Genomic DNA, 16,840 nt, shown 5'->3' with positions numbered 1-16,840 from the left:
ACGAGAGAATAGCAACACGAAATGAAAATCGCAACGACAGAATCGTAACGCGAAATGAAATCTAAGTGAAATGGTTAATCTATATGAAATGACAGTAAAACTTATCAGTTTCAATATGAAAAACCTACAATAATGCAAACATTTCAAATAAAAATAATTAAAAAACTAACCCTCGGAGGTTGATTTTTCCATTTCTGAATATTGTGAGGGATTTCTGACCGTGAATGGTTGTGAGGATTTCGCCGAGATGGGACGGAAATCTTCGGAGATGGGGACGGATTTCTTCGCCGTAGAGAGTGAGAGATGGAGATGGGACTGAGTTGTGATTTTAGGTTTTAGGTATGAGTTGCGATTACGGATTTTGTCTTAATATTCGTTTTTGTAATTTGAAAATAAAATACGCGTAGCGATTATAATGGCGCTTTAAATACGCGTTGCGATTTACGGATTCTCGTTGCGATTTACGGATTATCGTTGCGATTTACGGATACGCGTGCGATATACGGATATTGCAGATTTACCCATACGCGTTGCGATTTACGGATACACGTTGCGATTTACGGATACGCGTTGCGATTTATGTGTTCGCGTTGCGATTTTCATATTCGCGTTGCGATTTTTGGAAAATCGCAATGCGAATTTGTACTATCGCATTGCGATTTTCAAGAATCGCGTTGCGATTTTGGAAACTGATTTGCGATTCTGGGGATCGCGTTGCGATTTTTATTTCGCGTTGCGATTTTGTTGGTCATTTTGGCAAATCCAAAAAAAAGTTGGTTAAAATCGTATATTATAAGGCATTTTTGGTAAAAAAAAAATTTAAATTTAAATTTTATTTTTGGGTAAAAGCCAGAGCACACTCATTCCTTCAACCTTCACCAAAATCCAACCTCTCAGACCTTCATATGCCTCAAAATCCCTTGTTGGCGCTTCTCTTTTTTCTTAGCATTGCATGCGCCCTTGGCTATACAGGTGGCGCCATTGGCGTCAACTGGGGTACCATGTCTTCTCATCCTCTCCCACCTCCCAAGGTGGTTGAGCTCTTGAAGTCCAACGACATTTCCAAAGTGAAGCTTTTCGATGCTGACCCACTTGTGCTACAAGCTCTCTCTGGCTCCAACATTCTTGTCACCCTGGGTATCCCCAATTCCATGCTCTCAACGTTGAACTCCTCCAAGAAAGCTGCTGAGAGTTGGGTCCATGATAATGTCACCCGCTACTTTTCTCATGGTGTGCTGGAGTTCGAATTGAGTATGTTTCTTGCTTTTTCTTTTGTTGGGTTTGTTGCTTTGTCTTTGATTTAAAGGCATCTATTCTTTCCTTTTCATTTATTTCTAATTTTGGGGTATATATTTTGTTTGGGCATTTGGATCTTCATTTAGTTTTGATGTTAGGGTTTTAACGGAAAATGTGGGTAGGTCAGTTACTGATTTTGATTTTCTAGGGAGTATATAAACTACAGTTTAGTAGTTACTCGAGTGAGATGCTTATAATCTATCAAAGCAAGAGGAAAGTTCTCATATTGAAAGCTATATCAATTTATGATAACAAACTAGTACTACCAAGCTTGTATTTTCAATGCATTATAGCCAAATTTGTGAATGCTGATTTGGTTTGGCATCTTTCTCTCTTAGACATTAGGCGTGTCTATGGAAACCAGATACTTGGTCGGAAAGAACTATAGAAGCCACTACAGGTTCTGTTGTATGGCCGGAACTTGACCATTGCGTTTTGTCTTTGATGATTAAGATTTTTCCAATCGGTTTGGTCACCAAATATCTACGTCTTTGGCACCATTTTCCCCCCTTCCAAACAAGTTCTATAAGACTTCTACAGTGGCATTTGGATTTTATTTTTTCCTGATAGAAGGTCAAAAAGCACTCGATAAATACCAGTAAATTCGGATTATATCATGGATAATGACCTTCACAAACATCATAGCGATGCAAAGCATTTTTTTTATGTGTCATAACGATATCGTCTTCAATAATCCATGGAACAACTCTACCTTTGTTGAGGGTTTCATTCTCATAGCTAGAGCAAAACCTTTTCTAATCTTTATGGATATGGATCATATTTTCCGTAGTAAGGTTTTTGCCTTTTCTTTTAACATGATAAGTTATGATCTAGAGTTTTTCTTTTTCTATTTATATGACTAAATAGATCTTTAGCAGGTATGTTGCTGTTGGAGATGAACCATTTCTCCTAAGTTATGGTGAGAAGTTTCACCCTTTGTCATTGGAGCTACATGAACATCCAAGCAGCTTTAACAAAAGCAAGCTTGGCTACCGAAGTGAAAGTTGTTGTTCCATGTAGTTCTGATACCTTTGTGTCAGAGTCCGGTCTGCCTTCAAAAGGACACTTCAGGACCGACCTCAACAAAACCATGATTGAGCTACTTACATTTCTCAGCAAACACCGCTCTCCTTTCTTTGTGACTATTTCTCCTTTTATAAGTTTGCAGCAGAAAAAGAATGTATCACTTGACTTTACTCTTTTCAAAGGTAATGCACATCATCAACGACAGTCATAGAACTTACAGAAACAGCTTCGACTTAAGTTATGATACCCTTGTTACTGCATTGTCAAAGCTTGGGTTTCCAGAGATAGATATAGTTGTTGCACGTATTGGTTGGCCTACTGATGGAGCAGCCAATGCAACCTCATCTATTGCTGAGACATTTATGAAGGGTCTCATTGATCACCTTCATAGCAAAACGGGAACTCCTCTCAGACCTCGGAATCCTCCTATTGAAACATTCATATTTAGCCTCTTGGATGAGGACCAAAGGAGCATAACCTCCGGAAATTTTGAGCGACATTGGGGCATGTTCACTTTTGATGGCCAAGCCAAGTACCATTTCAACATCGGCCTGGGCTCTAAAAACCTTGTGAATGCCCAATTTGTTGAATACCTTCCTTCAAAATGGTGTGTTGTAAACAATAACAAAGATTTGTCAAATGCAACTGAAAAAGCTTTGGAGGCATGTTCTGTATCTGATTGTACTGTGTTATCTCCTGGTGGCTCCTGTTTCAATATCAGTTGGCCTGGTAATATCCTACGCATTTAATAGCTACTATCAGCAGCATGATCAAAGGGCAGATGGCTGTGATTTTGGGGGGTTGGGTCTCATCACTACTGTTGACCCATCTGTTGATAACTGCAGATTTTTTGTTGAACTTCAAACTTCTCATTCAACTTTTGGTCACGAGGCTCATCTCTTTCTGTGGACAATATCTCTGGTGGCCTGCCTTTTCTCATGTTTATCGGGTTTCACGTGGTAGAGAGACGTGCTTTTTAAATTATGAAAGGCGTATTGCTGTGATATTTTTTCTGCATGGATTTAGGTTAGCTCCCAAAGCTCTGTTAATTACTGATTTTCAGCTTAAAGAGAACGAAGAAGACCAAATTGACCTCATTTTGCGTTTTGGCAGTCATTTTGGATCTGTGTTGGAAATGTTGGATCGATATCGATCCAAAGTTTGGATGTTGGACATACCCTGTTTTAGCAGTTATGATTTTGGTAATAATTAATTTCTTGTGTGAGATCAACCGTGTACTTAGTAGCCTTTTATCATGCACATTTCATAGTTTTTCGGACAGAATTTTAGAAATATATTTTGAATATTCCAAGAGGAAAGAAAGGTAAACACAAAGAAGAAACAAATAGTGATTCCGAATGAAAAGAGAAAATAAAATCCGATTTTTATTACTTTTTTTTATTAAAAAGAATCAGCCTGTTTTTATAGGATAAGAAGCAGGATTAAATAGATATGCCATTCTTCTATTGGGGTATTTCTAACACACTGCTGGTGGAATTCCATTCTTGAATCTATCTATGCAGGCATTCCAATGCTCACGCTTCCAATAATATTTGATCAAGCTTCAAATAGTAAGCAAATTGAACGCCTTCTTGTCCTTGTGTGGGTAAGATTACAAGAGTTTGTATACTTCTTCTTCCTTGCATTCTCCTTCAATTGGAGTCTTATCTTTCTTTTATCTCCTAGAGTATCTAGGTGTGCTTTTCATCTTTGTTAGAGATTGAACTCTGACATGAACATTGTGGAATTTGTTGGTAAAAGAGTTTTAAAAAGTACAAGATTTACTCACTTGTCTCGAGGTGTGTTACTTCCTTGGAGTAATTTGTGAGGTTTCTTGTTTTCTTTGATTTTTTATTTCTACTTTAAATTTTCTTTTGGTAGTGATTTTCACAAAAGACAAGAACAAAGAACTGGAGATTCAACTGGTAAAACCTGAAAACATGGCAAACACATTAGCCACACTAACAGCTACAGTTGTTGGAATTCAACAACAAATGGCCGCCATGAACAAGAATGAATCAATTCGACAATGCCAGTGATCCACCAAGACAAGATCGATTAAACATATGAGGAAGACAAGAACAAAGAACTGGAGATTCAACTGGTAAAACCTGAAAACATGGCAAACACATTAGCCACACTAACAGCTACAGTTGTTGGAATTCAAACAAATGGCCGCCATGAACAATAGAATGAATCAATTCGACAATGCCAGTGATCCACCAAGACAAGATCGATTAAACATATGAGGTAATCAACGACCTCTTTGACAAGAGATCCTCGCCTCGATGAACACTTTGACAAGATCGATTAAACATATGATGTAATCAACGACCTCTTTGACAAGAGATCCACGCAAAAGATAGAGAACACTTTGCAAAACCAAAAGTCACCATCCCTTCATTCAAATGAGACTACAATCCCGATGATACTGTGACTGGGAAAGCAAAGTTGATCTCTTGTTCTCCCACTACAATTGCCCTCAGGAAGAACATGTATCTCTAATCACCTTGGATTTCACACATTATGCGCTAACATGGTGGGCTCAAGTGAAACAAGCAGAAATCGAAATAGAAGAGCAACAATCAATCATGGAATGACCTCAAATTTCTAATGCGAAATGATTGTTTTGATCATCTACACTCGCGAAGTTAAACAAAGACTCCAAAGATTGCGACAAGGCAGACATCTATGGAAGAATACTACAAAGAGATGGAGTTATTAATGGAACGTGCAAATATCCGTGAAAGTCCGGAGGACACTTCAAATCGATTTGTAGTCGGACTCAACCCAAAATATCCTTGACCCACTTGATTCACAAAACTACGAAGACCTTGAAGATACACTTAAGAAATCATCACGATTGAAAACCAACTACAGAGAAGGTTCAATACAAAGAACAATATCAAGGTACATTATTTTCCTCCGACTCTTCTATCCTACCTTCTGTGTGAATAAGAAAACGAAGGATAAGAAAATTGAAAAGGAAAAGCCTAGAAGGGCTAAAAATGACGGAAGTTTACGACAAGCGCTAGAATTGCAGAGAGTGTCCGATGTCTCATGGATCTCGAGGACAGATAGGTGAAAAACATGAAAAAATCGTAAGAGAATTAAGGAGAATTGCCGGCAAGCACCGGCTGGAAATGGATCATCTAAAAGAGACCTGATGCTTCATCGAAGACATCTCACAAGGCCATGATGGCATGCTCAATGATAAACATAAATATAAAGCAATTGTTTTGACTTTGTTGATTGTCAGTTGGCACCAACTTTTACATCATTTGCCATCTTCATGTTTCTTTTTCTGCAATGAAGTTGAGTTGAAACTGCCTTAATTTTCAAGTCAAGAAAAATTCAAATTTCAATCTCTACCTTCACAACTCCAGAAATTTCAGTCGTTTATTATTTTGCTATGTCTAGTTGCATAGTAAAACCAAGGGCCTAAATTTGCATATATTTGGGTTCCATCAATAAAAGGAGAGGACAAATTCAATGCGGATGCAAGTAACATCATGAGGCTACTTGAAACAAAGAAGACGCTAAGATAAGACAGCCAAGAAAGACCAGTCATTCAAGTTGTTATTGTCTAATCTATAAAGTTTTCATTCATTATAAACTAATATATTTCGTTTTTTTTGAACAAAAGTTTTGTATTCGTATTATCTTACCTACTTATTGCCAACTTTTGTATATCAAATCATCTACTGAGTGGCACCTTAACCATTGACCATAGTTTTGTCTGCTTCTTTTTCACTACCCCACCATGTTAGTTATGTCACTTTCTCAAGAAAGAAACACAACATAGATTAAAAAATCCCTTTGAAAATAAAGTTTACGATCCAAGATTGACAAGTTGCTATCGGTGGTGACTCAGAAAACACTACTTTGAAGCCTTGGTTTATCGTTTTAATCCTACAAGAATATCTTATATCCACATCAGTAGTTAATTATGAATGATTTCAACCTTCGATTTCTCATTTCATCTGCTCTCAAACACCGATCGCTAAAAAATATCACCTTTCCCCAATTAATCGAATAACTCAGTGAAGTTGTAGACATGAACTCAACCGACGAGCAAACAACCACGGTGTGCCACGTGGTGGCCATGCCGTTTCCTGGACGTGGCCACATCAACCCCATGATGAACCTTTGCAAGCTACTTGCTTCAAAGAAGAAAGATATTCTCATCACCTTGTTGTGACAGAAGAATGGCTTGGCTTCATCGGCTCTGATCCCAAACCCGATAACATACGTTTCGAGACAATCCCAAATGTCATCCCATCTGAGCGCTCAAAGCCACCAATTTTCCGGGCTTCTATGAAGCTGTGAGACAAAGATGGAAGCTCCTTTTGAGCAGCTTCTTGATCGACTTGAATTGCCTGTAACAGCCATCATAGGAGATATTGAGGTTCGATGGAGCACCAGTGTTGGGAATCAAAGGAATATTCCAGTGGCCCTGTTGTGGACGATGTCGGCGTCCGTGTTTTCCATGTTCATTATTTTGACCTCCATATAAAGCAAAGCCATGCAAAAATTGATTTAATAGGTAGCCTCCCACAACAAAGAGATGCTTAATTAGTGAACTATCATTTAATTTTTGAAATTTTTACAATTATTTTTAAGTTTGTTTCTTTTTCATTCTTCCTTACAGTAGAACAGGAAGAAAAGATTGCAGGAATTTCTTCATCCAATGTAGAAGAACTTCGGACAATTTTCTATAGGGACGACCGTAGAGTCTTGGAACTTGCTCTTGACTGCATTTCAAGAGTACCACAAGCACAGTATCTCCTATTCACTTCGGTGTTCGAGTTTGAACCCCAAGTCTTTGACAGCTTAAGAGCAACCTATAATTTCCCCGTCTATCCCATTGGCCCTGCAATACCCTACCTGGAACTTAGACAAGGTTCCTGTAAAAATAAAAGCTACCTTCAGTGGTTGGATTTTCAACCGGCAGGTTCTGTCTTATACATCTCATTGGGAAGTTTCCTTTCGGTTTCAAACACTCAAATGGATGAAATTGTTGCCGGGTTGCACATAAGCGGAGTTCGGTTCTTGTGGGTGGCCCGGGGAGAAGCTTCGATGTTGAAAGAACGTTGTGGTGATATGGGGCAGGTAGTTTCTTGGTGTGACCAATTGAAGGTACTGTACCATCCATCTGTGGGGATTTTGGACACACTGTGGATGGAATTCCATCCTGGAAGCTGTTTTTGCTGGTGTTCCAATGCTTACATTTCCTCTGTTTCTGGACCAAGATACTAACAGTAGGCAAATAGTGGAAGATTGGGGAAATGGGTGGAGGGTGAATTCTGAAAAATTGGTCACCAAAGAGAATGTTGCACAGCTTGCGCGGAGGCTTATGGATGCTGAAAGCAATGAGGGAAAGAAAATTAGAAGAGCAGCAAAACAACTCCAGGATAAATGTCTAGGTGCCATTTCTGAAGGTGGATCTTCTGCAGCTAACCTTGATGCATTTATTAATTCCATTTCACTAGGAAAAGGGCAGTGATCGTTTCGTTCTTTTTCTTTTATAGTCTTGTAAGGTGGTAATTAAGTTCCATTCATAAATTGTACCACTCAATAAACTAACAGGATTAATAGTTTATCCTTGTAGCATTTCCTTGTTTTATTCTTAAGAAGATACCAATTTCAAGGTTCTTGTTCTCAAGTTTACCTGTAGAATTCTTTCGTTATCTTAGTTCCTAACAGGTTGAAAACAAAGTTGAGACATGAGCTCCTGCACTAGCGCAAAGCCATCCTGGTCAAGGCCACATTATGAACCTTGGCAAAGCACTAGTTACTGATTGAGGTGGTTTGACCAACCGAAGGTGTTATGTAATCCTCTATTAGAGAGGGTATATTTGTTGGCATTCCTCTCGTACTGGGATGAACTGAACATGTCGCAGTTATAGGCCTGTCAGTTACACTTTTGGTAGGATGAAAACATATTTCCTGTAATTGTTGCAATCCAATGATCTCTCATCGATTATTGATGAACTCAAATTTTAGCCATAAACTTTTGTGAATTGCTCTACATAGATTTTTAGTTTAGCTGAATCATGACATGCACTGATGCACACTAGAAAGGTCAACCTTATAATAACTTCACTTACTTGAGTTATTTTTTCATTTAGGCCATCTTCTTAAATGAGTTTAGCTATAGTTAACTATAATTCAAGTTTATAATTGACATGTACAAATCCAACAGTATAATTATACTACTAAATAAAATAAAACTCAAATTAAAATTGATCTCTAAATTCAGTGCATTGTTTAACAATAACATTTTCAATCACTCTAGTTGATGTATATATGTTTTTTAACTTTTTAGTAATTTAGTTTTTATTTTTAATATTTTTGTATATTTGTATATTTTAAAAGTTTAATAATTAAAAAAATTAAATAAACACATGAACTTTGAAAAAAATCAATCTAGCCCTCAAACTCAATAAAAAATCTAATTTAACTCATATGTCACGTCATCAGTCGCTGTAGATCATCACATCAGTATAGTAGATCGACACATTAACACCGTGAAGTGTCGCGTCAGTATTGTAATGGTCAATAATGAAAATCGTTGGTTAAAGCGTCACATTAGGTAATTCTTCTAAGTTTAAGGGCTACATTGAATGCAAAAATAATTCGATAGCCACATTAGCCTTTTTTTTTAGAAGTACAAGAACCTGAGGTTTGCTGAAAAATAAACTAGGTACATGAGATGTCGGGTACTCGGTTCTTCAGGTAGTATATTGTTCGCCTGTGACTATTGGGTGCCCGCTATTCCGATACCTGTAAAATCGGGTATCCAATTAACATTTTTTAAAATTTATTTTTAAAAAAATCACATAAGAAACACAAAAAATATAAAAACTCATAATACATAATCCATAAACAAAAATTAATGATTTGAAGTTAATTTTAAGGATAAATATATACATATATAGTAAAATGTATTTAAAAATTAAAAATATTAATATCAATCGTGATTTTTTCTTCTAATCTCATATTGAGAAATTAATAAAAATAATTTTACAAAACTTAAAATTTAGAAGCACATAATACAAATCTAGAAAGAATCCAGGGATTTACATTTAGTTTTAAGGTAAAAATTTTAAAGAATCTAAAATAAATATATATATATATAACCAAATTAGGTCGGGTAGATGGTAATAAAATATTTTCTACCCAAATCCGGCCTAATTACCTGAAAAAAATACAAGCCGAGTAATTTTTTAAAGAAAATTACTCATTTTTTAAGTTCGGATCAATGGGTCAGATCAACCAGATCGAGTAATTTTAAATATCCCTAATTTTAAGCCTTTTTAAAATAAATGACCAAATTTAAATAAAACAAAAATAAAAGTTACCAATATTTTTCTGTCAAAAAGTTCTTTTTGCCTAAAAACCGTAAACATGGAGAATAAACCCTTTTTCTTGGAACCCTAAATGCAACTTGGCATGTTAAACCTTCGAAACCTATTATTATTGTCAAGCAAAAGTCACGGTAAAGAAAAGCACAAAAAGGAGCAACGAGAAGAAAAAAAGCCTTTGAATTTTCTTATTTCCCATTTAGAAGAGTAGAACTTTTATATGGGTATAACTCACCCGCTTAAACCATGACAAAACCCTAATTGTCCCTACTCTTCATTCCTAAAACCCCAATTTTTACGTCAATTCTTTATTCTTGATGGCAACAGAAGCTACAACTGCAAATTTCCTAAATTCAGACTTCAGGCCGGTGCCACAGCCACCGGATTTTCACCCAGAAATTCTAGTAAGCCCCCACGACGGGCTCCACTTTTGGCAGTTCATGATTGCCGGCTCCGTCGCGGGCTGCGTGGAGCATATGGCTATGTTCCCTGTTGACACCGTCAAGACCCATATGCAAGCCCTGGGCACTTGCCCCATCAAATCGGTGGGTGTACGTCAGGCGTTTTGTTCCATTCTCAAATCTGAAGGACTCCCGGGCTTATACCGGGGAATCGGGGCCATGGGACTTGGGGCTGGCCCTGCCCATGCCGTGTACTTCTCTGTATACGAGGTTTGCAAGAAGCATTTTTCTGGAAACAACCCAAAAAACTCGGCAGCTCATGCTGTTTCCGGTGTTTTCGCAACCGTAGCAAGCGATGCCGTTTTTACACCTATGGATATGGTGAAACAGAGGTTACAGTTGGGCAATAGTGCTGCTTATAAAGGGGTGTTTGATTGTATTAAGAAAGTTCTGAAAGAGGAAGGTTTTGGGGCGTTTTATGCTTCTTACAGGACGACAGTGCTCATGAATGCTCCGTATACGGCAGTTCATTTCGCAACTTATGAGGCGGTGAAAAGGGGTGTGATTGAGATCTCACCAGAGAATGCAAGTGATGAACGGGTGATTGTCCATGCAACGGCTGGTGCTCTTGCTGGGGCTTCTGCTGCGGTTATCACTACACCACTTGATGTAGTCAAAACTCAGTTGCAGTGTCAGGTAATTCAATCTTTGGCCTTTACCCCTACAATGAGCTGAAGCTGTAATCAGTTTATTGTAAGCTATAGTAGGAGATCTCGTTTAGTAGATGGCGTTAGTGGAAACTTCTATGCATTGATAATGAAAAGGGAACCCGGATATTCTGGTGTTTTGATGTGAACATAGTTAATTCTTTGTTTTCGTAATTGAAAGCTTACAAATGCTGACTCGTCTGTGTTTTCAGACAGATGATGTAATTAATTATTTGCTTTTAGGCTAAATCCTTTATTCATCATCGAGTGCTTCTTGAAATCCTCTAATGAATTGATGGTACGCTTAAATGATTAAGAAGGGTTTAATTGACAATTGTCCCCTGCCTTTCAGGTTTGCTTTTCTAGATCATGATATTCAGTTTTCTTAGTGCTTTATCATCTTTTATCTAGTTAACTGAACCAACATCTTGAAAATGATGCTAGAAGTGAGAAGATGCAGCATCTAGTCTTAGTTACTGATGGAGAGGAAATACTAAACAGCTAAGAATTTGAAAGAAGAAGATAAACCTAATTGAATTAGGTATAAAGAAACAAGGTTTTGGGATTTTCCAGCAACCGATTCTATTAACATTCTCTCGATGATTCTTTCGATGATGATAAAAACTGCACATAATAACCTTTAGTATAGTATTTATAATAAAACTCACTAAAAGTCCTATTTACTCTGGTGGAATAGTTGTATTGGAACTCTAAGGGTCTTATGCTAATCACAAATATTTAAAAGAACACAAGATAAACTAAAAAAATCTTGCTAAAAAACTGATAACAAAAGGCTGATCCTAATAACCAAATAATTAAATTAAACTTTTATGCCCCTGAATCAGTTACTACCTGACAACAGATAATTGAGACCATTTCTCTCGAATTGAATGCTTGTAGCATTCTTCTGAGTTATGTTTTAATATCATGTGCAGGTTTTCCTTTTATTTGATACGTGAGTAGTCAAGTGCTTGCTCATAAGGTCTTAATTTTTTGTCCATCCTGCTTGGCGCTCTCTTTCACTGACTTTTGATGGGTTTAGACAAAATATGATATACATATCTGTGTATGCATCCATTAAGATATATTTATGCTTAATGAGCCAACTTTTAAATTTGATTATTTATGCATTTTGCTTTGCTGACTGTTTAGTATTGTTATTAAAAATTGTATAACAGGGTGTATGCGGGTGTGATAGATTTAAGAGTAGTTCTATTGGGGATGTGGTTGAAACAATTGTGCGAAAGGACGGCTACAAGGGCCTCATGAGGGGATGGATTCCCCGAATGCTTTTCCATGCTCCTGCTGCTGCAATCTGCTGGTCTACATATGAAGTATTGTTATTAAAAATTGTATAACAGGGTGTATGCGGGTGTGATAGATTTAAGAGTAGTTCTATTGGGGATGTGGTTGAAACAATTGTGCGAAAGGACGGCTACAAGGGCCTCATGAGGGGATGGATTCCCCGAATGCTTTTCCATGCTCCTGCTGCTGCAATCTGCTGGTCTACATATGAAGCAGCAAAAACTTTCTTCCAAGAAATCAATGCTAGCACTGAAAGTGGCACATAAGTAAGTGCAACTCTGCAGCTGCATGAGCAACACCAAAAGCAATGGGAAAGTTTTGCTTCACACGATGCATGGGAAAGCAATGCGTGTACTTTCAAGCATGTCACAGGTCAATTTAATTGGCATAGAAAGAGTGTATACGTTGTTATTTGTTAAAATCAATTGAATAGAAATGTCAATGGTCAAATTCTAGCCAGGATACTATAAAATGGTCAGATAATTTTTTTTCTTCTGGTTTCATGAAAATAAGAGGTGGGATAGTTTAAGTTTTGAGGCGGAAGATTCAAGTATTGAAATTGAGATGTTATTTCCAAGCGCAAAATTATGTGCTAGTGTTTGTTGATTAGTTATGAGATTTTGAATTCTAGAAATGTGGATCACCTGCCCTTTGGCAGGATGGATGTTCGGTGCATAAAAGTGCCCAAAGGTGCTGTGAAAAAGAAGCAACCTGAGCAGGAAAGGGAAGGTGAAGGTAGGCTTTGTGATGAGCGAAAAGGCGTCATCAACGATAGCTTGGGAGATGCTTATTAAACGTGGATTGTATTGGCGAATGCTACAAAGCTAGCTAGAGCGTAGACTAATATATAAGCGTGGCTAATTCACTATTGAAATAGTTGCAAGAATAAGAAATATTACTCGAAATCAAGCAATCATGTCATATGTTTCTTTACGTTGGACTTGGACAAAAGAGGGGAAAGAAATATAATTATTAGGCAGACATGAAAGCTAACCACGTGCCATAATCAACTTGAGCTTCTCAGCAACATGCTAAAATCGAAATCTTACACGTGCCAGAAATATTACTCGAAATCTCTCTTTTGGTTTACTAAAATCCGCCTTTTTCTTCTTCTAGTTCAACATATTTCTTGATGATGATTCAATCAACTTATACAACTCCAGCTGTAGTTGAAAGTTGAAACCATATGCATCCTGTAATGTAAACATTATTACATAGAAAGCACTCTTACTGACTAATGCCACTGATACCTCATTTTATCATAGAAACAGAAAGAAAAATAATCACTCATACCTCAATATTTGCTTCCTCTTGGTTATAAATAATCAACAATCTGAAGCTCGCTGAATTTGTCCCTTTTGCTCGTTATTACCCTTGCTTTATCGTCTCTTATTTCTAAAACCTGGTCAACACATGTCCACACAAATTCGCTCTCAACTCAACTTTGCATTTTACAAAAGAAAATCCATAAAGAATCAGGCGCTTAATGATAAATGTTTTTCCAAGGCGACGATAAATTCACAAGTCAGGTTTATGCAATCTCAAGTTGACAAGTCTACAAAATCCATTAAGACTATTTTTCTTTAGAGACTGAAAAATACTGGTATATAACTATATATTTAGCTCACCTCTGGTCTGGAATTAAGAACTCCACTGGACATTCCCACGTCAATGCGCCATATACTGCAATTGTACTCACTGCAGGCAAGGCTAGATGTCAATAACCATATGTAGAATGGATCAATTCCTTGCACAGAAAAACTGGCTCTTACTAGTTTAAACAACATTTTCAAAAAAGTTTGCATACCAATTTGCTCCTGAGTATTGTGGTGTGTGGCCAACTACCATTGCCTTAGCTCCTACTGCTTGCAGTGTCTCTTGAAGGATAGCATTTATCTGCTGATGAACAAGTAACTTGAGTTCTTCAAGGCAAATATGAGTATAGAAAATGTTAGTTGGTACTTGCCTGGTTAATCTGATAATCATTCAAGTCTGAAATATCTCTAGAGTATAAGCGGTTCCAAACTACACTATCATAGCCTTTGGTGGCTATGAATGGCATGTGAGGACTACTATCCTCTTCAATGACACCTCTCATCCACTGAGATACTTCCATGTTCATCCTCTCTATGCCATAAGCAACTGTGCAAGTATCAAGACTCCTATCAGAGATTTCAGAACAAAAGAAAAAGAAACAACTTCTTACATATTATTTGATGAATGATAATGGTTTTACTAAACTGGTTCATGCTAAATGTAAGTTGATATTTTTACCATGGTGAGGAAGGAGGCCACCATGACAGAAAATCCAGTCATTAACCTTCAGAGCTACAGCATGTTGTGCCAACTCACACGCTAGTGGACCACCTGGTCTTAACAGAACTGATCTGGCAATCACCCCCTTTTGTCTCTGTCCTAATAAATAATTTGACATCGTTATCAGAATGACATTTAATAAATATACTAATAAAGAGCCATTAGAAAGTGTCTTTTAACCCTATATTATGGGATTGTACAAGTAACTAACAAGAAAGAAACACTACAATAAGGATTTAGATGAAATAGGAAATGCAATCTTATTTATGATCAGTGACACTTTCTTTAAGGAACAAGAGAAGACTAAGTGATAGGAGTGAGAGCTCTAGTACCTTTACCAGATTCCATGGGCCCCAATTGTTTCTGGAAATCTTCCGTTCATCTTTCCATCTTCTTGACAAGCCACACCAACCAACAAATGCTTCATCCCAGTCATATTCATAGTCATTCATGTATTCCAGGAAATCAGCGCACTCATCAAAAGCACCAGACTCGACATATCTAAAATCCCCTTCCACATTCATAGTTTCATGGTTTCCATTGACCTGTATCAAGGAAAAGACTATCAGCATTCTTAAATTGATACAGTATTGTTGCATGTGTAAAGAATTAGACATGATTGATATGTAAGCTGGATTTAAGACTGCAGCAACTAGAGCCTCAAAAATTGATTTGCAACATGCACTCAGGCAGTTCTACTTTTAGCACCACAAACCTGGAAAACAGCTCCACCGTTAGCCTTTGCTTGTATATCTAATGATCTTAACAAGGATAAGATAGCTATTTCCTCATCTCCCCGATCAAGCACATCTCCTAGCTGAATCAGTACCTATTTTCTCAAAGAGAAACAAACATAGGCATCAGATGGAACTCTGAGTAGAGAAATAAATCCATACATAGAAGAACAACATTACAAGAGATAGAGTATAGAATATAGTTGTATCATCCATTATGATGATAAGAATACCGCATCTCCTCCCGTCCATAGGTCTTCACCGTTCGAACTCAAGACACCAGCCATCTCAAGAGCATATCTTGCTTGGTCAAGGTCTCCATGTAGATCTCCAACTACATACGGAAGTATATAAAGATATACATTATATCATCAAATTTGGAAAATGACATATAAATGTAATCGAATTACATATTCCTGTGGTCTGAGAGTCCAAAAGTCAGTCCTTCAACAGTATTCCTGACACCACCCTTATTTCTGTTCGTTTATGTGATCAAGTTTGGTAAATGACAAATAAATGTTATTCAAAATTTAACTGGTTTCAACTGAATGTACTCTCATCCACCATTGGTCATAATTACAAATAAAACGATTATGTCTTCCATTATCATGTTTAACGATATCTGATATTTTCTTTGTTAAGTGTATTTAATTACCAAGTCCAAGTACCACCCAACAAGATTTCTCAAAGCTACCAACATGAACATAGTTAATCAAGTGGTAGATCAAATCAGAGAAGTTGAACATGAAATCGGAAAATTAACTTACATTACATGGAGCAATAGCAAGTTAAAAGCAAAAGAGAGAAAAAAAAACCTGCAACGATACGGCGACCAGGAGCAGAGACAAAAGTGGGAGGATTTCCGTTGACAACAATGGGCTTCAAGGCAGTTCCGATACAACCATTACTAAAAGAAGAGCACGTTTCAGTAAGCTTTTTGGGGTATGAAGAAGATGGAAGTGGCAATGAATTCAAGCATAGTGAAACCATTGCCCTGACTCTGCTTAATTTTTTGTGAAGAAAAATGGAAAAGGAAAATAAAGGGTTTGTTTTCTTTGCTTAGAGTTGCCAAACTAATTTAAGTTTCTCTGCCAAGTATTTGGTTTTACGATCTTTGCTCTTTCTGCGTTTTAGATATTTGTTCTTTTTCTTTTTCTTTTTTTCTGGCTGTGGATGGATTGGATATTTGGATATTGCCAATTTCCATTGTAGATTATTTGATAGCGTAATAATTGTAGGGTAAAGTACTTCTTTGCCATGTCAACTCTACCCAATTCATCAAATGTTATACAAATATCTTTTTCATTTTTGTGAACTCTGATAACCGATAAGTGATTTTTTTTTTTGGTTTAATACAAAATTAAGTGTCTAAATTTTATTTTGAAAAAATGTTTTAGTGCATAAAGAAATTTTCATTAAAAATAGGTGTCTAACGTTTTCATTGGAGATTTTTTTGTGTCTGGACTGTGGCGGCTGTTAAATTTGACCATACAAAAACTGATAGTTTAGGTACTAAATTCGTAGTTTACCCTAAAATTAATGATCAAAGATTCATTATTTTTTTAGTTTTACCTTTAATCTTTAAAAAAATAAAAAATATTATTTTAAAATTTATAAAAGAATTTTAAATTAATAAAATATTAACACGTGAAGTAATATTAAAAAATTATATTTTTAAAGTCCATATG

The 16,840-nt window shown here is 36.8% G+C and overlaps 3 protein-coding genes and 1 pseudogene across 6 annotated transcripts; 3 read left to right on the top strand and 1 right to left on the bottom strand.

Annotated features, from left to right (window-relative positions):
• Positions 1-872: 872 nt before the first annotated feature.
• On the top strand, positions 873-3,551 carry LOC120117421 (glucan endo-1,3-beta-glucosidase 9). Its single transcript, XM_039137708.1, is given in 6 exon segments — positions 873-1,230; positions 1,233-1,251; positions 2,175-2,240; positions 2,242-2,517; positions 2,519-3,055; positions 3,057-3,551. Coding segments are annotated over 6 exon segments (1,452 nt in total). The 5' UTR covers positions 873-905; the 3' UTR covers positions 3,286-3,551.
• Positions 3,552-6,300: 2,749 nt separating this feature from the next.
• On the top strand, positions 6,301-7,908 carry LOC120117422 (annotated as a pseudogene).
• Positions 7,909-9,863: 1,955 nt separating this feature from the next.
• Positions 9,864-12,667, top strand: LOC120117424 (mitoferrin-like). Of its 2 annotated transcripts, XM_039137713.1 has the most exons (3): positions 9,867-10,786; positions 11,976-12,124; positions 12,308-12,667. In XM_039137713.1, the coding sequence occupies exons 1-3, from the start codon at positions 10,007-10,009 to the stop codon at positions 12,366-12,368; spliced, it is 990 nt and encodes a 329-aa protein (XP_038993644.1). In that variant the 5' UTR covers positions 9,867-10,006; the 3' UTR covers positions 12,369-12,667. The 2 variants fall into 2 exon arrangements, with proteins under 2 accessions (XP_038993645.1, XP_038993644.1); XM_039137714.1 differs by lacking the exon at positions 11,976-12,124 and having other exon boundaries at positions 9,864-10,786; positions 12,159-12,667.
• A 270-nt stretch (positions 12,668-12,937) lies between these two features.
• Positions 12,938-16,194, bottom strand: LOC120117423 (shewanella-like protein phosphatase 1). 3 transcript variants are annotated; one of them, XM_039137711.1, is made up of 10 exons: positions 15,968-16,194; positions 15,386-15,486; positions 15,134-15,247; positions 14,751-14,963; positions 14,377-14,512; positions 14,069-14,244; positions 13,910-13,998; positions 13,731-13,800; positions 13,396-13,504; positions 12,938-13,295 (listed from the first exon to the last, which is right to left on the bottom strand). In XM_039137711.1, the coding sequence occupies exons 1-9, from the start codon at positions 16,140-16,142 to the stop codon at positions 13,418-13,420; spliced, it is 1,161 nt and encodes a 386-aa protein (XP_038993642.1). In that variant the 5' UTR covers positions 16,143-16,194; the 3' UTR covers positions 12,938-13,295; positions 13,396-13,417. The 3 variants fall into 3 exon arrangements, with proteins under 3 accessions (XP_038993642.1, XP_038993640.1, XP_038993643.1); XM_039137709.1 differs by having other exon boundaries at positions 12,938-13,504; XM_039137712.1 differs by having other exon boundaries at positions 12,938-13,504; positions 15,333-15,486; positions 15,968-16,109.
• Between the last annotated feature and the right edge of the window lie 646 nt (positions 16,195-16,840).

The sequence above is a fragment of the Hibiscus syriacus genome, unplaced genomic scaffold, assembly GCF_006381635.1.
Source record: "Hibiscus syriacus cultivar Baekdansim isolate YM2019G1 unplaced genomic scaffold, ASM638163v2 tig00110319_pilon, whole genome shotgun sequence".
NCBI classification, from domain to species: Eukaryota; Viridiplantae; Streptophyta; class Magnoliopsida; order Malvales; family Malvaceae; genus Hibiscus; species Hibiscus syriacus.
The sequence above is the reverse complement of the archived record's forward strand: the minus strand, read 5'-3'. Positions and strand labels throughout refer to the sequence as shown.

What these genes read in the sequence shown, in the direction of transcription:
- LOC120117423 (XM_039137709.1), bottom strand. Translation starts at nt 16,142, where the DNA reads ATGGTTTCACTATGCTTGAATTCATTGCCACTTCCATCTTCTTCATAC. An exon ending in TGGTCGCCGTATCGTTGCAG is followed by an intron (nt 15,487 to 15,967) that starts GTTTTTTTTTCT and finishes TTCCGTATGTAG; the next exon opens with TTGGAGATCTACATGGAGAC. An exon ending in GCCCATGGAATCTGGTAAAG is followed by an intron (nt 14,513 to 14,750) that starts GTACTAGAGCTC and finishes TTATTAGGACAG; the next exon opens with AGACAAAAGGGGGTGATTGC.
- LOC120117424 (XM_039137714.1), top strand. Translation starts at nt 10,007, where the DNA reads ATGGCAACAGAAGCTACAACTGCAAATTTCCTAAATTCAGACTTCAGG. An exon ending in AAACTCAGTTGCAGTGTCAG is followed by an intron (nt 10,787 to 12,158) that starts GTAATTCAATCT and finishes ATTGTATAACAG; the next exon opens with GGTGTATGCGGGTGTGATAG.